Below are 23,529 nucleotides of genomic sequence, written 5' to 3' on the forward strand. Positions count from 1 at the left end.
CTGAGTCAAATTAATTAGACTCTGAGCTGGGTGTGACGGCGCCTGTTGTACATGGAGCTAAATAATCGATGCACAGCGGTCACACGTACACTTCAGAAGTGTAAAGCCCACTTTGTGCTACGTCGAAATGCTATGACGAAAATAGCAGACGACATATCAGCTCACAATGTGTTGCATCCGCAACGCGTGGTGAGCTTGTAGGTCTGCTATTCTCGGACGCTTTTGCTTGTCAGAGCATAAAATTGGCTACAGCGTCCCGCTCACGTCCCGTTCACGTGCAAGGGGGGTGGTGGAGTGTCCGGTTGCGGCGCTCTGCAGCGACGCCTTCAACGCGGAAATAAACCGGAAATAAAAGTGAACTCTGAAGGAACTTGGGTCTGTTCCCTCCTACTGAGCTCTGCCAAACAAGTTCATTCAGAATGAACGGAAAGCAAATAATGTATTTTACAACGTAAATGCATAGCATGATAACAATATGAGCCCACAGTTTATACTGTAGCTCTTGGGTGACGGCCATCGTATATGGGTATCACTTTGTCTTTGACTCTGAGCAATGTTTCGAACACCCTTTTTTAGAACACAGTAGCTTAGCTTTGTGTCTTAGCTAAAGGAGTGTCTGTGACTCCTTTTTAGTGCAACATAAATCTGTCATTTTGGACTCATAATACAGTTCTTTTCTGTGAGAACATGACCAAATAATCAGGGGAAGATATAACCTGACATCGAAACGTCATTGTTTTTTTCTTTTTCCTGCGCTTTGCACCCTTTGATCCGAAAGGAAAAGGCTCAAATCGTCCGAGTTGCTCCAGCGCCTTCTTTTATTCCGATCCAAAGATCACCTCAGAGAGCGAGTCCGTAACAGTAATCCACAGACAGTCAGCTCCACAAGGCCTTTCCTAGTCTGTACAAGTGTTCCCCACCGTTGTACTCCAACACAATGGTTCTCAAAGTGGGGTACACAAGGGGTCCTTGAGGGAGTTCCAGGGGGTCCCCCCCAGTTACGTTATTGACAGTTGAGAACCGAACTCTGAGAGGGTACAAACGGAAGCAAATGGACCCGTAAGGGTCCATTTGCTTCCATTTGTACCCTCTCAGAGTTAAGGCCCATTCCCACTGGGCCAGATAACAGATAAAAAAAATCTCTTTCTCCAGATAGTTTTCCATTCAAAGTGGATGGTAGATACAGATTAAAAAGAAATCTGCCACAGATAAAAGAAATATCTGTGGCAGATCTTTTTTTTATCTGTATCTATCTACCATCCACTTTGAATGGAAAAATATCTGGAGAAAGAGATTTTTTTATCTGTTATCTGGCCCAGTGGGAATGGGCCTTTACGAGGGTTTATGGCACTAATGCATACCAAACTTTGGGTCCTTGTAATACACTTTAAACAGTTTGAGCTTCCATTTGTATCCTCTCAAAGAGTTACGATTGTTTTATGGCACTAATGCATACCAAACTCTGGGTCCTTGTAATAAATTAAAAAATAAAAGTTTGAGCACCTTTCCGCTACATGAGCGGGGGGGCGCTGGCTGGAGGGGAAGTGCTCAGGCCGAAGGGGAAGGGCTGCAGCCCCAGCTGCCGGTTGTCCTGCAGCTTGCGGACGACGATGCGGCAGAAGCCCTCGTTGTGGCGGTCGCACGTGTCCAGCAGCTGCCGCACCTTGGCGGTGCGCGTGGGCCGGCCCTGCACCAGCTCGTAGTCCTCCACCATGAGGAGCTGGCGCGCCAGCAGCGCGTCCAGGCTCTGGTTGAGGCACGCCTCCGTCATCTGCGAGACGATCTCCTCGCGCCGCTCGCCGATCCAGCGGGCGACGGGGCCCGCCGTGGGCGGGGAGTGGCTCGGCGGCGGGAAGACAAAGTCGTCGTTGTCCGCTGTTTTAAGAGAGCAGGTGGCACATAAATGTGATGCACACGTATCCTCTCGCGTATAAAGCGTGTTGTGGACTGAGTGAGCGAGGCTTCATTTTGGCAGAGAGGTGCAATGCAAACCTTGTATTACTGTATGTGTTTGTTTTTCCTGTAATTATAGTTTTTGTTTTGTTTGTTTGTCTTTATATGATTTGCTTGTTTAGTTTTTGTCTATTTGTTTTCCTCGGAGATACCTACTGTATATTTTTGCCCTTGTTGTAATCTCCATCAATTCAAGCCTTCATGGATTGTGTAATTGATAGACAATACGATTTTTGGGGGGTGAACTACTCCTTTAACATACCCGTTGGATTAATTTAATATGTATCATACCCAATGTTGCTGGCCGCCACGGAATCTAATTAATATGAAAACAAGTGGCACAAGAGTGAGAAATTATCGCTTTATACTGTAGGTTCTTCTATAAACTCCAATTTTATTTTATTTTATAACCAAATGGCTTTTATCGTGGCTGATACAGAGACACCTATGAAACCACACGGCAGTGGAAAACATTTACTTAAAGGCTGTTGACGCTTGAAGAAGACTGCGTGCAAACGTAGACTAATCAAATATCACAGGAACAATGAATGTTTGTGTCTTACGCTTGGTTGAGGATGAAAGAGAAAAGGAGGAAATGACGGCTAAAGCAGGCGTAGATTTCATTCAGCCTATTTATCTAGCCATCATCTGTTCTGGCAGCTGATTTAGTAAACCATTTCACTGTCTGAAACTGTGTGTAACAGCTGAACTTCTGGCTGTGTAGACAAACATTATTTAAGATTACATTGTGACAGTGTGAAATGTGTGAAATGTGCTCAGTTTTGGCTATTTTCTGAGTGTTCCCATAATGTTTTACTATTTGAAGACATCTGTGAAATTAACAGATTTGAACATTTTTGTAACAATTTTAAGCGTTTTGCCCAGAATGACATGCCCAAAATAGGGATTATTTTATGAAGTTATCGGTATTTTCTTTAAATGATTAGATCAATTAGTTCAATTAACTGTTTGCACCCCTAATTACCTGGCTTAGGTGGTGGTGGTGGTGGTGGTGGAGGTGATGGAGGTGGCTGTGGCTGTGGTTTCAGAGAGGGCTCAGACCACTCTTCGGTAATGGGCAGGCATGGGTTTGTGGGGATGTTTAATTCTTTATCGCTAGAAGCGGCCGCCTGGGAGCATTCGTTCAGGTTGTTGTTGGTTGGGCTCTGGGCCCGCAGCGGCTGGGGGGGCTCCAGCGAGTGAGTCATGAAGGAAGACACTCCTGGATGAGAGAAAAGCATGGATAGATCTTATAGTTAGATTTAAAATATGTTGCTTTCGAGCAGAGAACTCTCCATCTTCATATTCTAACTTTCAGTGTTTTCATTTGATCATACTACAGTGTCACACAAAAGCATCAAAAGTAGCAGATCCACAAGCTGGATACGTGTGCGCAAAGCGATGGGTTCGTATTTTAGATTGCAATTAGAGAAAAGAAGTTTCAGTGGGTGGGGACATGCTTACAAGTGTCTAAATATGTATTTTTAGACACAATAAGCCGGAGATTTCTTTATTACTATTTACAATAACGCTAATAGCCCGCATAAGTCACATCTATCTGCCCATGAAAGATTGTGTGCATCTTGGGAATGGGCGCAAACTGAAATCGCAAAAAAACGATGGAAAGCAGTAAATGAAAACATTTTAACCCTCATCTTTTCTTTTCTAAAATATGAACCCTTGTTGTAAAAAAACAAAGTTGTCTTTTAAGCTTGTAGATCTGCTACTTATGATGCTTTTCAATTTGAATCCTGAAAAGAAAGGTTTTGGACATATGAGGTTTCCACCCGGCAAAGACGATATACAAAGTCTATTTTTAATTTCAAGGTCCGCCCAGGTTGATAATACCAGTAAGACTCCCTAATCGGGAGATAAGCGACCGTTGGTCGCTTATCTCCACAAATATCACAACCTCCACCTCTCACGTCATACGGGCAGCCATAGTTACACCTGGAATGTTGAATCAATGATTAAGTCACGGGCCCCCATTATGACGTTCACTGTAAAATCCTCAGAGAGCTCTTTCCTAGTCTGTACAGTGTTCACCACCATTGTCCTCCAACACAATGGTTCTCAAAGCGGGGGTTTCCTAGCTAGGTTATTGACAAGTTGACAACCAAATGTCACAGATCCAGGGTTCCCACACATTTTTACCAATGAATTTCCAAAACTTTTCCAGAATATTTAACCCAATTTCCAAGACTATATGTAATTCCACTCAATAACAAGTCGCTTACTCCTATACGCAATGCCTAAAGACAGGTAGTGTATGCCAGTGGTTCTCAACATTTTCAGGCCGTGACCCCCAAATTAATCATATTTTAACTGGGGACCCCCCGCGCTGAGCAGCACTAAGAGTTGAGGCATTACATTTTGTGTAACACAGTTCTAGCAGATCTACATGCATGTAGATCTGCAATTTTCACAATTTCTGCCTCTAATATTTGACAATTTGGCCAATGTTTAATTTGTCATTTCAGAGGTATTAACAAAATCAATAACCAAAGACAATGCATAGCTATTTTTTCCAGGACCTACCAGGACCCTTGATCAATTCCAAAACTTTTCCAGTACTGGAAAAATATTTTTCTAATTTCAAAATATTTCCAGGAATTTCATGACCGTGGGAACCCAGCAGATCTGTAACTCTTAGACGGCACGAATGGATTTGAATCTTCCTCAGTTGGTTGTACGTCAAAAGACGTGTGATGTCATTACCTGTGGTACCCGGTGGGGTGGTACCCGGTGGGGTGTTGGAGTTGGTGAGGAAGGCAGGCTGGGACATCTCTGTGTCCTGGGAGGAGCAAGACCCCGAGCCTGAGGTGGAGCTCTGGCGAGACACACAGTAATCGATACAGTTAAAGACACATTATGAAAAAGGAAGCTCTTCTGTCACGCATAATTCTAGAAATGTTGATAGATCCAATTTTTTTTTATTGATATACTTTTGGGGTAAATACAAAACAAACGGTTTCCACCCGACAGCGACGATATAACAGTAATAAATAGTTTAACCCCTTGAACCCAGCATCCCCATTCAGGAGGAGAAGGGGGGAGCATTTGCCGAAAAATAGCTGATCTACAAGCTCACAACACATCGCAAAGCAACACGTTGTGAGCTTGTATATCGGCCATTGTTGGTGAAGAAATGTGGTTAAGGTGGTGAGTGAGGGTATGCTCTCTGCCTTACGGGGCTCCTGTAGAGTTCAGGGTGGTCAGTGTTGACGGGTTTGTCCTCTCTCTTCTTCACACACGAGGCCGGGCAACAGCTGGTACCCCTCATCAGCTGTGGACACACACATAGGGATGGAGCTTGTTCATTTTTATTGATAATGAGCGCACCTTATCAATCCTGCTTATTGAGCCGGGCTTTTATCGAGCCCACTATTGAGCGTTTTCTAATATTTTTTTTGGAAAGATATGAGACGACAAATTCAGAACATAACTGATGTATTTTTTTGTTGTAAGTGTTAAATGGCTTTATATTATGGATAGTACTGTAATACGTTCTTGATAGCCTCTTGTCTTGATTATTTAAACATGACATCATGGGCCGCTATGCTCAATAACAAGCTTGATAAGCCCAAAGCTTATTGATACCGGGTACTCAATAAATATGTTATCGGGTTATCGAGCTACCCTTGTTTAGGGCTCCACACACACACACACACACACACACACACACACACACACACACACACACACACACACACACACACACACACACACACACACACACACACACACACACACACACACACACACACACACACACACACACACACACAGAAAACTGATTCAAAGCAAATCTACAGATAGACAGTGACATTCACCTGGCCAATACCACCATCACCGTCAATAGACCGTTTGTCAGCCTTCTGATTGGTCCCTGAGACTCCCTGACTGGCCAACCAGAAAAAAACATTCACTTTTTGCTATCGGGGGTGGAGTTTGTGCAGTGGAGAATATTGAATGTGGCTTTCAACAACTGTCCGCAGTGCGCGACACGGAGATCGGCCGGTACGGTGATAGCGACGGCAAGCGTCAAGCGATCTCGCTCATCATAACGAATAAGCTTCAACAAACTAGTTCACATGTACCTTATCAATGGTCTAAGAGTCACGATTGGGTACATATAATTTAAATGGGCAGAATTACGAAAAGCCAGCCTATTATGTGAGGAGAAACATTCTCTCTGTCCTCTTCCTAGTACCCAAGATGCAATGCGCTTCTCTTTCTATCTCTGATCCAGAGGATTAAACTAATTAAAACATTTATTTTTCGGGGGAAAACTACTGTTTTGCTATGTAATTACTGTACCTTTTTCTTCCCTTTTTATTAATATCACGTAGATGTGTTTTTTGTGGTACTTTATATAGCTGTAATGAGGCTATGAAGGGAAAAAAAATCCCATCCACTACCACTATAAAAGAATCTGCAAAGAGGATTCTGTCCCACTGGGATTAAACAAATTAAAACATATATTTTCGGGTAAACCCCCTGTTTTGCAATGTAACTACTGTACCTTTGTCTTCCCTTTTTATTAATATCACCTAGGTGTTTTTCCTTTGGTACTTTATATAGCTGTAATGAGGCTATGAAGGGAAAAAAAAATCCCATCCACTTCCACTATAAAAACAATCTGCCCAGGGTTAATGTCCCATCATAGTAACAGGGCAGAATGGGGCGGGATTTGCAAAAGGGTTTATTGGCGAACAGGCACGCACACACACACACGCACACACACCTGAATCGCTGCCCGATGTATTGTGTATGATTTGCTCAGATAGTTACTCATTACTCATTGCGTACAAAGGGTATGCAATAAATGCGTAATCCAGCTACAGATGAAATTGATCACGCTCTGCAAGGCACACGCAACACCAACATTGAAAACAAGGAAGGATGTGTCCATTGGGTCAATAGTGTTGAAATATGTTGAAATGTGTCCAGTCATCTACTCAAACAAAGCTGATTCAGACAGTACTGATTTTTAGTTTTTATGTAACATTTTCAACTTTCTATTGATTTTGTTATTTTTATTAGGAACACCCGGACTGGATCCACAGATTTGGATCCAGATCCTCAGTCAAATCAATAGGAAGTTGACATTTTACTGGTTGTACTGGGTTTGGTGATGTTCTACACTGTTTGAATCAGCTTTGTTTGCTTACAGCAGGGGTCTTCTACGTTTTCAGGCCAAGGAACCCTTAGTTGAGAGAGAGATGAAGCAGGGTCCCCCACAACCTGTTTATAGATTCCATTATTGTTTCATTGTTTGACAGCACGATCATCAGTGTATTTTGGATTCACGTCAATTTGTGTTTTCAGATATTTAACCACTTGAACCGTCAACACTTAAAGGACCAGGTCACCTCTGGGACAACCAGATCTTATTTTATTGTTGTTTGGGACACGATCAACACAATCCTTTTTTGTGTTCAATCTGTGTTTTTAGATATTTTAGTATTTCAGCATGCTACAACTGGTCATATGATGCAAAATGCATCATATGACCAGTTGTAGCATGCTACAAGCATGCTGAAATCCTAAAATATCTAAAAACACAGATTGAACACAAAAAAGTACTTAGGATTGTGTTGATCGTGTCCCAAACAACAATAAAATAAGATCTGGTTGTCCCAGAGGTGACCCGCTCCTTTAATAAACTTGATCTTTCACTCCGTACTTAGTCTGCTCTTTTTCCCCTCTACACCAAACCTCTTTGCTGAAAATAGCCGATCTACAAGCTCACAACGCCTCGCAGCGCATAAATGACATACCCTCACAGCCACTCATCATACGACAATTTCGGAGTAAGTGTGCAAGAGGCCTTAGAGAAGTGTGTGTACTGTTTATTAACATTTTTTTTATTTTTGCTGTTCTATTATTTGCCTTTACCAACTTAGTTATTATATATGCATTGCTGATGAATATTGATCAAAAATGTCATTGTCTAAGTATTTTGTGAAAGCACGATGAAGTCATTCCCACATTATTGATACTGATGGTCAAAGAAAATGTTGTCCATGTCACCCCCAGCCCTGCTCTGCTCTGCCCCGACTGACCTTTGACTTCTTGACCTCCAGCACCGCCTCCAGGGAGTCAATCTCGTCAAATCGTCTCAGCATGGGCTCCAGTTCTATCAGACACTCTAGACAAAGAGACAGAAAACACGGTGAACATGGACTCCAGTTCTATCAGACATTCTGGAGAGGACACAGAAAACACTCAGCACTGTGAAGCTCACTGTGAGGACAGTAAACATCATCAAACTGACGTGACAAACAAAAGGTTGTCCTCAATGCAACAGGACATCACCCGCTGGTGCGGGCCACAAGACAACCCCTCCACGCACAAATCGTGACAGAGCTCACTGCCGCTCTGGAAGGTTTAGCTGGAAGGGGCCTCGGCACCAGTCGCCTGCTGCTGAGGAGACTGAGGGCATGCGAGCAAGCTCTCCAGCGCCCGGCCAAGAGGCTGCTCGTCTGGAGAGGCGGCTTAACTACACAGCCGAGGGTGCGCACCCATACACCCCCGTCGCGTGACGTGACCAGGGGAACATGACTGCGCCCCCCCAGGGCCAGATGAAGTTCCCTTTAATAGCAACCTCCAGGTTTACTCCCATAGACATAAAAAGGTAGATGCCTCCTCCGCCTCTGCGGCGTTGGTAAAAGAGGACTGGCAAGCTTCCGGAATTCTGAAGGACGCTTCCTTGTGCGTCACAGAATGGGATGCGATCGGTAGGCCAATCAGATGCGGGACTCCCTCTTCCCCACTGCAGGGGGCAGAGTGCCTTCCACAGTTCCACAGTTCCGCAAGTCCTGTTTTACCAGTCGCGCCAATGAACTGCAGCGGCAGTTTTTTATATCTGTGTTTACTCCCCTTGCTCCTCCACGACATGAGAGTACACCGGCTGGTAACCAGAGGCCAGGGCCTTCCAACGCCCCCGCCACGACGCAACACACTGCAAGCTTGAAGATCGTCTAGTTTCACTATTTTTGTATGCCGCCGATGTACAATAAGATCACAGTAAACATCCTAGGCATTCTTCCTGCAGAGTCCTCACTGGGAGGAAAACAGCATCTGAAAGTTTGATGGGATGCATTATTTTCTACACTTGAGTTCTGTGACCACTTTTCCATTAGAGCGGTCCTTTTTATTTTAGTTTTGCTGCGCATGCATACTGGTTCTTATCAGTGCGACTTTGTCTGATAATCCTTATCTGTGTTATTGGTTAATCAATTGCAAAGTTCTCATTTTAACTTTACAAAAGGAGGGAGACGAATGTGTCTGTGAAAATGAATGCAACACATGCTAAATGTGTTAGGTTTCTGTTCTAGTACAGAAGGCAGCATGGCTACATCATGTTTCACTTCCTCCAGCAACATTGCTCAGTCATGGTCACGTTCAGGCTAGTCTCGCGTGGCAGACTGTTGCCTCCGACAATTTTCAAATGCTTCCGTCATACAGTCTGGAGCAACGGAAGCTCTGATCATGAGTAAGAGCGGATGTGGAGACTTCTCTGCACTTGTTTCGTCTTTACAGTCACGCATCTAAGCATATCGTCGTTGTTGGGTGGAAAACTTGTATGTCCAAGACCGTTCGTTTTGTATTTATCGTTTTAAAAATGAACTAAACTAGTGAAAACAGCAGATCTACAAGCACGCAATGCCTCGCACCGCGAGGCGTTGTGTGCTTGTAGATCGGCTGTTTTCACTACTTTTGTGCAACGGCCTTGTATGGTGAAGCAGGGCTTTACCTTGTGAAAAAACATACAAATTTGAAACTTGGAGATACAAGGTTTCTGCCCGACAGTGACTATATGTAGCTTGCTGCTTAGCAGAAATGGAAATAAAATATATATTTTCGTGAACGGGAAATGCCAGCTTCCGGATTTCGGGAGGTGTAGTTCCAGGCTCTATACTGGATATAGCATTTGGAGATTGTGGAATAGTTGTCTGGCTACGCGAGACTACATTCAGGCCTATGCACAGACCATTTGCTGAAGTGGCATGTCATCAAATGACAGACATTTATAAAAGAGCCAACCTAAAAGCTCACAACGAAAACATTTGAAATATTTTTGATTTATAAAGATATCTCATCCAAAATAGGGACACAAGGGTGAAAGTGGTGAATGAATTCAGTTCAGTCTTTCAATTCTGTAAGGGAACATAATTCAACAGACTTCTTCCCCTTTAACTCGTCATAAATCAGATTTCAGTAATAAAGACATAAAACACACACTGAACCGTGCGAGTTAAGAGAAACGTTGACAATTCTGAGATATGTCTGTGTTTGTATCCATATATGTCTTTGAAGGGATTCCCCAGCTACTGTACATTAGTGAATATAGGATAAAAAACATAGATTGAAAGATCTTGAAAAATGTTGCAAATGTCGGAACATTTTAACAACACAAATCTTCTCTTATGGCGGTCCCTGGGCCCTGGCACAAAATGTTTTCAGATGGCGGGGGGGAATCCTTGACCTGACAAACTGTGTGGTTTGAGAAGCCCTCAAGGTGTATAGCTTAGCTTACTGAGGAAGGAGGGGCGTTCGTCTGGGTTGGCGGTCCAGCCGGAGCTCATGAGGCTGATGAGGGTCTCCCTGCTGGGGATGTCGGGCGACAGGCTCTCTGTGCCCGTGTCCGGACGCAGGCCACGCAGCACGCTGAACATGATCTGCATGGGGTTGGTCGCATCTGTGCACACACACACACACACACGCACACCCAGACACACACCAACATTACTTTACTAAATGAAAAGGTTGATCTTTGAAAATAGTCTAGAACAGTGGTTCTCAACCTGTGGGTCTCCAAATGACAGTATATTAGGGGGTCCTCAGATGATTAGCTTAATGTGAAACATTGTTTTCTCACTCAACAGTAAACAAACCAACATACAGTATACAGTAAGTGTATAGAGGGTATCTGCACATTTCTAAAGTGACAATGTAAGGTCTTTTAATGCCTTTTTTAACACCTGTAAAATAAAATACATTCATTGGCCATATTGTCAAATATTAGAGGCAGAAATTGTGAAAATAGACCTTCTACATGCTCACGACGACTCGCAACACAATAAAACCGTGTTAAGCAAAATGTAATTGCTCAAGTCTTACAACTCGAAGTGCTCGTCAGGATGGGGGGCTCCCAGTTCAAATATGATAATTTTGAGGGTCGCGGCCTGAAAAGGTTGAGAACCACTGGTGTCTCTTGCCGACAAGGTGCCAAAGGCAGCTTGTCGGCAACAGACGCTTTACGACTCCTTCCAATGCCGCGTCGGGACGAAATATGTGCGGTGAAGAGCCACCTTTTACAGTAAGTAGAAATCTGGCTTTTAGATCTTTAATGTTATGTTAAATGTTAATTAAAATGTTTTGATAAGATAGAAAAGACTGTTATGCCTTCTTATATACTAAATAGAGGTGGGGCATGGTCCTTGAGGATTGTTCAAAATAAGCTAGAAGTTCACTAAAAACTATTTGAGAATCTCTGGATAAGCCTACACATTTTACAGACACAAAAGATTACAAAGAAACATATATTTTCAAAACATTTCAAAAATAGCAAGTTCATAACAAGATTGTAGTAAGGGAGAAGAAATACCTTCGTATGGAATCCGCCTGGACAGCACTTCCCACATAATGATGGCATAGCTGCAGGAGATAAGTCGGTTAGAGAAAGAAGGCATTGTATCATTCCTGTTAAATGAAAACCCTCTTGACTAAAAGAGGAATTCATGAATCATGAGAAGCACTTCGTTAGCCTTTTCTCAGGTATGTCGTTCACATGATATTAAGTTTCGTCAGGCATTCCTTCAAACCAGCTCACCGAGCACGGCAAGACACCTGGGGAAGAACTCTGCCTGTTGCGGCTCCATTTAATTACAACTAGCTAGGGCTGTCACGATTATGACATTTTACTTGGCGATTAAACTGTCGCTAAAATACTTGCGTTTAACGATTTAATTGTGTTTCTGTCCTTGAACATTGGAACTTTATGGATAAAAAAGCTTTTGGGCTTCATAAACAAAAGTTGCACAAGGCAGATACGACAAATAACTTACATTACTGACATATATAATATTTTTTTTTCCAAAAAAGATATTAAAAATACCAGAAATAACTAACACAATCTCTCCAAGAGGAGTGAAATCAGCACCTCTCTGGCTGGCTGTGAGGTGCCCCGCATAAATCTGGTGCTGTCCCGGTCGGGAGGGGTTATAGGACGGTAGGCTGAACGTGTTCCTGGGCCAAATTCCCTGTAGCGCTATGTTCCAGTTTGGTATGTTCACAATCTACCAGGAGCTGCCATGCTGCCAGTCAGGGGAACATACCTAAACCTGCAGTGTTGATGGGTGGGTTATCCTGACCTGCATACGGCTGTCACGGTTATGACATTTTACATGACGATGAATTGTCACTCAAATAACTGTGATTAACGATTTAATTGTTTTTGTTGTTGACAATTACATTTCTTTTTGGCTTGTAGGCTCTGAAGTTGCACATGGCAGATATGACACATAACTTAATATTTATAGTGGAAATAGCCGATCTACAAGCTCACACATTGTGAGCTTGTAGATCTGCTATTTCCACTATTGTTGAAAATATTTGAAAATATATTAACATTTTTCAACGTGGAAAACGATTATGACAAAAGAATTGTGATTATGTCAAATAAATGCGATTAGACGATTATGTAATGATTGTGACAGGTCTAATCCTGCACAGATAAAATACATAATATCATCTGTAGGCAGTAGGCCTACTCTATAGCAGAAAGTTTGTTACCTGCCATAGTTACTTCTCCACTACCATGGAGCACAAAGTGCAGTACTTTTTAGGGGATTGACATTTTATGGGGCTTCGGTTTATTTTATAAACAAGTCAGCGCTTTTTGATACGAGTTCACACACTTCACAGTGAAGAGACCATCTTCAACTTTAACATTGTGCTTTTGACATCTCTGTTTAACTGCCACTTTATAAAGGAAAAACACACAAAATGTGTCGACACGCAGAAAAGACAACCTGCAAAGAGAACTGGCAGCAAAGTCCAAGGCGCGCTACAGACAGTTGCGACAGCTATCGTGTCCCTATCGTCTGAGAATGAGTGGGCGAGGGGAGGTCCAATTCATTGTCAATGAAGGTCACGTGGTTTTTTGTCGTTGCCGTGTCTCTTGGCCAAAAGACAGCCTTCGGTTGAGCAAGAGACACGGCAACGACATGAAACCACGTGACTTAGATAGAAATCCCCCCCTCATTCTCAAAAGATACGGAGAAGATGTCTCACGCATGTGTGTGATTGCGGCCCAACAGTGAATATGATCAGGCATGTCAGGCTCTACATTCCAGCTTGTGTGGTTATGAATGACTGAGATGCATGATCGAGTGGAGTCCTTGAGTAAGCAAAACGATGTCAGTGACCCCCGCGACCTGCAAGCCTTCTCTCACTGCATCCATAAACCTCCTCTTTTGGCCATCCTCTTCTCCCCTTACCTGGTATTTCCATCTTCAGCATCCTTCTCACAATGTACTAGGGCATTCACCAAATATTCGAATATCAAAGTCACTATTCGACGTTGTTCACCGAAGTCGAATATTCGCTTTTTTTTTTTTCTCTTTAAAAATATATATAGTTTATAAAGCTTAGCTAGATAGGAAGTCATAAGAATGAGTTGTCAATGGCCCTGGTGGATGAATTTGTTAATGCTCTATACCAGGGGTTCTGAAACCTTTTTAGGCTGTGACCCCCAAAATAAACATATTTGAACTAGGCACCCCCACCCTGACAAGCACTTGGAATTGTAGGCATTACATTTAATGTGACTCGGTTCCGCAAATAAATATTGTGAAAATAGCAGATCTAAATGCTCACAACGCCTCGCGTTGCATGTAGATCGGCTATTTTCACAATGTTCGCCTCTTGCTTACTTAATATTTGACAGTTTGGCCAGTCCTGTCGAATATTTGACTATTCGAATACTTTGAGGTCGAATAATTCGAATACTAAAAATCACTATTTGTGAATGCCCTACAATGTACCGTACCCCTCATTGACAAATTGCCCAATTTGCCCAGCCCTACAGCAGGTACATGTACTGTAAATACTGTGCACTCACGGTTCTCTACTCTGGTAGAGGTTCCTGTGACTGTGTCTCACCTGTACATGTCGTGTTTGACGTCGGCGCGGCGGCTCTTGGAGGGGTCGTACTGCTCAGGGGGCATGTAGATCACTGTGCCCCCCATCTCCGGCTGTTTGGAGCCCGAGCCTTTACTGATGGACAGCTGCCGCCACTTTGAAAGGCCAAAGTCTGCGATCTGTGCACAACATTGTTGTTGACATCATGCTATTTTCACAAAATATCTGCTTATTTTCGCCTACACTAGGGACGCTGGGTTAACGTGGTTAAAGGAGTAGTTCACCCCCCAAATTACTTTTTTTTCCTATTGATTACTCACGCCATGGAGACTTGACTAGAAAGGAAAAAAAGTCATTTTGGGGGTGAACTACTCCTTTAAGAAAAAAACATTAATGCAATTTGTGTAACTGAGAGATTAAGAAACGAGTTGGTTCGTGATTATAGTATGGCTATCTTTTTTAGATTATTTAAATGCTCATTCATATGCTAAGCCACTACTATCATCCTTTCTAAGGGTCACAAGGAGTCTAATTGGACCCTTGATAACTCAATAACTTATGCATGCAAATGGATTCAGATTATATATACCGGTAGTTATAATTCATGCAAACATCTCACACTCGTACTTAAGTGAGCACTTGACCTATTTCCAACCTTACCGTCCTGTATATCTGGTTTGTTCTCACTAGTGCTCATTATAAGATGGCACCATTTCTGTCTCCTCACTCTGTCTCAGAGGACATCGTCAGTATAGGCAGGTTTGGTCATTCTGAACCAAAAACTGATGGTAAGAACAATGGCTTCTATTTCCGAAAGCTGTCTGTCCATTAGGAGAAGGGCTGTAGTTTGTATTAGCTTGAAATCCCCATCAATGATCACTTTTTTCCTTTAAAACGGCACTGAAAAGCCACTTAGAGGCGGCTGCTACTCGAAACTGGTAAAACAAAACAAAGCCTATTGTGTTTTATGACAATTTTTTGATATTTTCTGCATAGTACTGTGTTTTATTTGTCTGTCATTGTATGTTATATGAGTTAAAAAGGACCCCAACTGAAACAAGCCCAAAAGCTTTTTTGAGGAATCCTTTTAGTTGACCGTGTACCAGTGAACTGTACTATCACAAAACTGTAAAGAGCAAACTGTACCTATGCAAACTATAATAAAGTCTTCAGTCATCAAACAAACTGGTAGGCAGGTTTATGAACTGTCCACAGCCCTCCTCTGAGACACAGAAGAGTGGCTAAGTAGACATAAATGGTGGCATCTTATAATGATTGGTGAGGACCACGTTTATGAAGATACAGGTTGGAAATACGATCCTGTACTGTTCATGCTCAATATTAAAATTCATACAGGATCAAGTCTTACACACACACACGCACACACACACGCGCGCACACACACACCTTGACATGATATTCCCCGTCCATCAGGATGTTTTGCGTCTTGAGGTCGTGGTGCAGTAGGGGCGGGGTCATGTTGTGGAGGAAGTTGACCCCCAGGGCGATCTCGTAGAGGACCCTCAACCTCAAAGGCCAGGCCAACACAGGGTACAAATTCCTCTATATACACACACACACACACACACACACACACACACACACACACACACACACACACACACACACACACACACACACACACACACACACACACACACACACACACACACACACACACACACACACACAGAAGAAGAAAGTTTAAGAAACGATGTACTGTATGGGGCGCTAGCTGGCCTTCCGGTCCAGGCGCGTACCACATAGGCTCAGTGTAGCCTGACAGCGTGTCGCTGGTTCGAGTCCCGATCCCGACGACCTTTGCTGCGTGTCACTCCCCATCTCTCTCCCCATTTTCCTGTCAGTCTACTGTCCTATCAATAAAGGTATATAAAGCCCCAAAACATATCTTAGAAAAAGAAACCATGTTTAAAAGAGGAAAGATTCCATACCGTCATTGTGTTCAGGGGGTCCTAAAACACATTCATGTCAAGGACCCCCAAATTAAAATGGACAGATCCCTTTTGCGAAACTATTTTGTGCCGGGGTAAACCACATAAGATAGTTCCAAAACACTCAAATTCTTTCAAATGTTTTCAAGTTTTGTTTTTGAAAATAGCAGATCGGCAAGTTCACAAATGAGTTTGTAGACATAGAGTTAAAGTGGTTAAACTGATTTAGTTTTTTGTTTTGTTTTTTTTTTGCTGCCAAAGATTTTAAGGAAAGCTAAGCAATGTTTAATTTCTATGTACTACAGTATTTGTGACAGATACTGACAGCACTTCTTTGTTTTTCCTTTTTTTTCTGTTTGGTAATGTCTGTTGTCTGAATGCTAAATTGAATTGTATATTATTGGAAAAAAGGGGGCATGACCGTATTAATGAATATTGAAGAAATGTTAATTAGTAATTACCTCAATTTTTAGGTACTGCACAAAAGTCAAAAGTACCTCCACTGGTGGGTCACATGACATGAACATGTTTGGGACTGTAGGTCCTACTGTACAGTACAGTACTGTAAGGCAAGGGTGAAAGTGAAAACAAACACGTGTCGTGAATAAATGGAGAGAGTCAGAGGAGAAAGTGACACAACACATGACAAGAGGTAAATTCCCAGGACAGTCAGTGTGTCCATTGTTGCTTAGTTTCCACAGACACCGAACATCCTTCCACTTTCACTTCTGTTTGCCAAGCCACAGGCCGGGAATTTGAAGAACGCAACTTTACAACATGCTTGTTCATAATGTGGTTAACTGATATTGATTATGTGAAACAAACTAAGGGCCATTCACACTGAGCAGTGACCACTATAACTAACTTTTAAAATCGTTCTAACTTCTAAGCCAAGTGGATGGCAGTGTTCACACGCCAACTATCAAAAAGAAAATACAATGGTGAAAGATATAGTTATCTTGGCCAGTGAGAGGGAATGGCGCTTAAACCAATGAGATTCTCAACTTTCTACAAGCAACTTTGTCAGACCATCAAATGCAGTAGCAATTCATCTATCTCTGCCTTTTGTCCGTGTTCGCAGTTTGTAATGACATCATAGATGACTAACATCATAGACTGGCTTTCAAGTAGTCTGCACTGGTGGTGGTTAGGCTAAAAGAACAACAACAACAGGCATTACACTTAAACCCTATACTTGGTTGACCAGATACCCAGGACTCTATACTAGACGACCACCAGTTTCCACTCCACACTAAATAAGTAGCCGATCTACAAGCTCTCAACACGTGTGGTGAGATCTTAGGTCAGCTATTTTCGCCAAATATTATCCCCAGAATAGGGACACTAAGGTTCAAATTGGTTAACACCATAGCTGTAAATTACGTTTTAAATACTTCAATTAGTAAATAAAGGAACCGTTTGAGACTCCAGTTCACGGACATACAGCACCTAAGTCAAGAAGAGCATAATGATGTAGCTGGCAGGCAGGTATACAGTAGGTAGGTACTAGGTAGTACAGTAGGTACCAACCTCATGGAGCAGCACATCCAGGGAGCCATTGCTCATGAACTCGGTGATGATGCAGAAGAACTCTGGCTCGTTGCACACGCCGAAGATCTGTATGATGTAGTTGAACCTGGCCTTGTGGAGAACCTCCGCCTCCTTCAGCAGGCAGTTCCGCTCCCTGAAACACCAGCACATCATCATGCCTTGAGCTAGGGGCGGCATAGCTCAGGGGTAGAGAAACCGTTATTAGAGCACGAAGGGTTCCCAGTTCGAATCCGGGCTCCCCCTGAGTTACTGTCGAAGAGTCCTTGAGCAAGACTCTGAACCCCTAGTCGCTCCCGGTGAGTAGGTTGGTGCCTTGCATGGTTTCCTCCGCCACCGGTGTATGAATGTGTGCGTGAATGGGTGAATGTAATGCACAATCTATGTAAAGCGCCTTGGATACAAGCGCTATATAAATGCACCATTTACCATTTACCATGCTGGAACATGTACTCACTAGTCAGATTGTTTTACTTACAGTAAGTAAAAGTAGAAATACCACAGTAAAACCGTAAGACCCCGATGGAAACAAGACCGCAACCTGCGCAAGGACTTTGGTGTAATCCTTTTAGACTGTTCCTTTTTTAGACTTTTAGAAGTGTTTTGACTGTACTTGTGCTGTTTTACATTTCTGTCTAATAAAATATTCATTCAATCAATACAATAATAAATACATTGCCCATTATGTTACAAGTGAAAATCCTGCATTCAAGATTTTACTTCAGTAAAAGTACTAGGCTCAAAAGATACTTAAATCCCTGAAAGTACTCATTATGCAGAATGGCCCATTTCAGAATAATAAATAGTACTCTATTTATAATTATATTGCAGCTGGTAAAGGAAGGAGGGGAAGCACACATGGACCCTTACAGGGCCGTAACTCTGAGAGTGTATTTGGTCTTTGAAATCAGAAGGTTAGAGAGCCACTAGTGATATGATAAGTGTCGTTGCCAGACAGTCACACAATGAATGTCAGCTCCAATTTGAAGCGGTAGCGTTACACGCACGGCCATCAAGCATGATGTCAGGATCAAACATCATACATGCAGGCTGCATTATCACATTTATAAATGTATGTATATAAATGTATAGTACACATGTATAGTATAGATCAGTGGTTCTCAACCAGTGGTTCAGGGACCACACCAGAGGTCCTTGAGGGGGTTCCAGTTTGTCCCCAGCTAAATGATGGAGAGTTGGTAACCAAATGGGCCCTTATTGAGAGCGTAAAATGAAACCAAATGGACCCTTACGGATCCATTTGGTGTCATTTTATGCTCTCAAGAGTGTTACACTATTGTTAAACATCTGCATTACTACACAATTAGATAATGTAGCGACGTTTGCCTGTCATCTCTCCTATGGTACCACATCAAACATATAATTTTCGGAATGTCTGAGTGAGTGTCTGTCTGTCTGTCTGAAACAGCGTTTCTCCTCTGTGGCTGGAGCAATTGATCTGAAATCGCATCACCATTAGCATATGAACACACCTGACATAACTGTGAAGCCCGTTTGTCACTTTCACAAATCATATGCTATATATTAGCATTTTTATCATGTATCTACTATCTATTCTGCATCTAGCATGAGGCATATCTATTCTGCATCTAGCATGAGGCAACATGTTTAACCAGCTGTGTGTGTGTGTGTGTGTGTGTGTGTGTGTGTGTGTGTGTGTGTGTGTGTGTGTGTGTGTGTGTGTGTGTGTGTGTGTGTGTGTGTGTGTGTGGGCGGGCGGGACACAGTCTCTGTAGCCATTAAACGAAACGGGTATTTCTTACATTGATGCTCCTACATATTATCATGCAAGCACCAGTTAAAGTTACTTTCCATCCCTCATATACTGTGTGCACAGTGCACATCCCATAACCCACACACTGCACATCATTTCGGAGCTCATATCTTTAAACGGGTAAGGGCTAGTTAATACAGAATTGGGTGTCAGGCATAATCGCCTATAACATTTTCGCCAGGTCTTTTCGCGGGGCACTTTTGCCGTGGAGGAGAGTCTTTTCACCTACCTGTCTGAGCCATTTCGCCTACCCTCAATTCTGCTGTCAGACTGTCCATGTTTTCATATTATCTCTTTGTCATTTAAATATTATAGTGACTGTGACAGTGGTGTTACATGTCAAACCTACACACGGCTATCCTATGCACTCCATAGTAATCACATAAATACAGAGCTATTGGAATCAGGTGCGCCCAAATAATTAATTAATCCATCCCGATACTATACATTATTTGGTGCAGTATTGAACAGTATTGTAAAATGAACAGTATTGTAGGCCTATATTGTTTTAACATTAGGCTATACAAAATATATGTAGGCTATTAGCCTATATAGGTCTATATAAGATATGCTACACCTAAATAGCCTATAGAATCAACCTTGCCTGTCAACAGGCATAAAAAAATGTTTTGCCATTTTTTAGGAATAAAATGTGATGTAAATAATAAATGTCGAGTAAACTGTTAGATTCACTTGACACCACTGTCACAGTCACTATCTATCTATAAATGCGAGAAGTCTCTGCGTGTCTGTAATCCGCGTATCTCGAGAACCGTTCGTCCCACCGGCTTCAGATTCGGCACGCGCGTTCCCCGCCGCGGCACGGAGTGCAGTGCCGGGTCTCGACCCGACCCGACGCGCGGTTTTCCCGAACCGGCGCGAAACGTTCGGAATCTCCTTATGCGGGGTTGATTGTTGACATCGGCGAAAGCTCTGACTCATTGTGACATCACTTCATAAAAGGCTCTGACATCACGTACGCCACATGAGTCAACAAAAAATCTCTGTGAGTGTGTGAGTGTGTATGTATGTATGTAATCCGCGTATCTCGAGAACCGTTCGTCCCACGGGCACGCGCGTTCTCCATATATGGGCATAAAATGAATGCCCCCATATATGGGCATAAAATGGATTGCAGACAGACAGATACAGATATCTCCATAAATGGACAGAGGCAAACAGATGGTCAAAGATCTCCATATATGGGCATAAAATGGACGCAGACAGACAGATACAGATATCTCCATATATGGGCATAAATGGACACAGGCAAACAGATGTTCAAAACGGGTCCTATGACAACAGGTATAATGAGGTTTGCATTTAAGGGGGAACCGGCACTGTGTCTGCAACACAGTTGGAGGCACAGACAGATACTCCATATATGGGCATAAAATGGACGCAGATAGACAGATATCTCCATATGGGCATAACATGGACCCATACTATAACTGCAGTGATCTCCATTCTCCATATGGACATAAAATGGACGCTGACAGACAGACAGACAGACAGATACAGATATCTCCATATATGGGCATAAATGGACACAGGCAGACAGATGGTCAAAACGGGTCCTATGAAAACAGGTATAATGGGGTTTGCATTAAAGGGCGGGGCATTCATTCCCTATTTACATTGTTCCGAGTTGGCCAGGTCGCCCCAGCTTCTAGTAATATTTAAATGACAAAGAGATAATTTGCAAACATGGACAGTCTGACAGCAGAATTGAGGGTAGGCGAAATGGCTCAGACAGGTAGGTGAAAAGACTCTCCTCCAAGGCGAAAATGCCAGGCGAAAGGACCAAATGCGTGTAGGCGAATATGTTATAGGCGAAAGTGCTGGTGACCCAGAATTGATGTTGTTTTGGGTCTGAATAAATCTGACAGAGTTAAAAGGGAGACCCTGAAATGTGAACGTTTGTTTGAGAAACACTGGAATATTTAGATGATGATGATACCTTTCACCGACGGGAGAGTCGAGCTTGAGGCACTTGATGGCCACGGTGGTCCGCCAGTCGGAGTGCTGAGCCTTGAACACGGTGCCGAAGCCCCCCCGGCTCAGGTAGTGCAGGTCGGTCAGCTTCTGGTAGGGGATGACTGGCAGGGTGCTGGTCAGGCTGCCGATGTTCACACAGCCCGTGGTGCCCGTGCTGGGAGGCTCCATAGCCGGGCTGCTATGAGCCGCAGGGTCCGGTGGTGATTAGAACCGTGGATGGATGGAAGCTGGAGGAAGGATTATTTGTTGTGTGAATGAAATCATCCACACTGGACTGAACCCGAATGAAGACACGGACAGAAAAGATCCCCCCGGATCGCACTATTATATTATTATTATTATAGCTGCCATTCACAAAAAAAATAATGTTCCATTCAGACCTGGCTTCAGCTACGCTGGCTGCAAAGAAGCTATATTATGCGCCTGGCCCTGGCTGTCAAGAAGACGGGTTTAAAACATGATAATGTTACGAATTAATCAGTTGTGTAGATAAATAAAGGCGTCATATGGCCGCTATAGCGCATTGTGCGTGTCTGTGTGTCCATATGGAAGTATACTGTACTGCGGTGTGTGTGTGCGTTGTCATTTATTATGGCAAGTGTGCGTTCTGCGTTGTCGTGTGTGTTGATTTGGCTGCCAGTGACGTCACGCCTCCTTCTTCCGGGGTGGGCGGGGCCGACACGCAAGGCTCCAAGGGTCAGTGGTGGAAAAAGTACTCTTTACTTGAATGCAATGTAAAAAAAAAAATTGAAAATGGCAGCTTGTAGATCGGCTATTTTAGAATAGCTGAGGTATAAATAGGGCTAAAGTGGTATGTTTCTTAATATTATAATGTAGGCCTATATCTGCAATGTAACTAGTAACTAATGTTTTCAAATAGGCCTACATATATAGTGGAGTGTATAATATTTTGATCCGAGATGTTGTGGAGTGGAAGTTAGGCTGGACTCACACAGCTGCGTGAAACATCTTCTCCGTATCGGATGAGAATGGCCACTGGGAGCGCCGTACTAATGCATTTTGTCAATGGAAGGTTGTTTGGTTTTTTGTCGTTGCCGTGTCTCTTGGCCAAAAGACAGGCTGCGGTTGAGCTAGAGACACGGCAACGACAAAAAAACAAACAACCTTCCATTGACAATGCATTAGTACGGCGCCCCCAGTTGCCATTCTCAGGCGATACGGAGAAGATGTTTCACGCAGCTGTGTGAGTCCAACCTTGGAGATTGGAAATACTCAAGTAAAGTACAAATACCTCAAAATTGTACCAGAGTAAATTTACTTTGTTACTTTACACCACTGACAAGGATCCACAACCACAACATCCCATGGCCTGGAGGGATGGTCGTAGGATGGTCGCGCAGTGATTGGCTATGATATGACGCTCTCGGACGGATCAAGCAACCCGTTGGTTATCAACCTCGTGTGCGGTGTCCGGGGGACCACCAAGGGTCCAAATGGACCCGATATGGGTCTGAGTCTGTAACTCTAGAGAGCATGGTTCCCAAACTTTTTAGCTCGATCCCAAAACAGACATTTGATATCATGTCTCCCAACTCCCCAGGCCAGGACCCAAACTAGCGAAAATGTCCGACCTACAAGCTCCTAAAAAGACAAATAGGACAACATAATAGGAGGCCTAAGACCCTAATCGGGAGATAAGCGACTGTCAGGTCACAGTATGCACAAAGAGGCCTGTAAGTGGCATTGGTTCCACCCACAAGTTTGTACGACAAACGGTTGATGAGTAAAGCCAAATAAAGTTTCAGCCAATCAGAGGAGGGGGCGGGGCAAAGTTAAACCAATTAAGGTGAAGGGCTCTTAATGAAGTTAATTGACACCACCCACAAGTGTGAACGACAAAACGGTTGATGAGTAAAGACAAATAAAGTTTGGGCTAATCAGAGGAGGGGGCGGGGCTAAGTTAAACCAATTAAGGTGAAGGACTCGTAATTAAGTCAATTGACACCACCCACAAGTTTGTACTACAAATGGTTTATGAGTAAAGCCAAATAAAGTTTTGGCCAATGAGGGGAGGGGACGGGGCAAAGTTAAACCAATGAAGGTGAAGGACTGTTGGAGCAGCAGGAGTCGGTGGTCCCCGGGAATTCCCTGTGAGCAGCCCAGTTGGGG

The 23,529-nt window shown here is 43.2% G+C and overlaps 1 protein-coding gene across 2 annotated transcripts; it reads right to left on the reverse strand.

Annotated features, from left to right (window-relative positions):
* Nucleotides 1–1,289: 1,289 nt before the first annotated feature.
* Nucleotides 1,290–21,980, reverse strand: ripk2 (receptor-interacting serine-threonine kinase 2). Of its 2 annotated transcripts, XM_080726259.1 has the most exons (12): nt 21,780–21,980; nt 21,362–21,626; nt 17,589–17,742; nt 15,514–15,669; nt 14,128–14,285; nt 11,570–11,619; nt 10,499–10,660; nt 8,022–8,107; nt 5,144–5,239; nt 4,672–4,783; nt 2,939–3,175; nt 1,290–1,875 (listed from the first exon to the last, which is right to left on the reverse strand). In XM_080726259.1, the coding sequence occupies exons 2-12, from the start codon at nt 21,565–21,567 to the stop codon at nt 1,511–1,513; spliced, it is 1,782 nt and encodes a 593-aa protein (XP_080582385.1). In that variant the 5' UTR covers nt 21,568–21,626; nt 21,780–21,980; the 3' UTR covers nt 1,290–1,510. The 2 variants fall into 2 exon arrangements, with proteins under 2 accessions (XP_080582385.1, XP_080582384.1); XM_080726258.1 differs by having other exon boundaries at nt 21,362–21,980.
* Between the last annotated feature and the right edge of the window lie 1,549 nt (nt 21,981–23,529).

The sequence above is a fragment of the Nannobrachium achirus genome (genome assembly GCF_963921795.1).
Source record: "Nannobrachium achirus genome assembly, chromosome: 5".
Taxonomy (NCBI): domain Eukaryota; kingdom Metazoa; phylum Chordata; class Actinopteri; order Myctophiformes; family Myctophidae; genus Nannobrachium; species Nannobrachium achirus.

Coding starts and splice junctions, on each gene's coding strand:
- ripk2 (XM_080726259.1), bottom strand. CDS start 21,567: ATGGAGCCTCCCAGCACGGGCACCACGGGCTGTGTGAACATCGGCAGC. Junction 11,620..14,127: donor GTCAAACACGACATGTACAG/GTGAGACACAGT, acceptor TATCTCCTGCAG/CTATGCCATCATTATGTGGG. Junction 4,784..5,143: donor CTGAACTCTACAGGAGCCCC/GTAAGGCAGAGA, acceptor GTGTCTCGCCAG/AGCTCCACCTCAGGCTCGGG.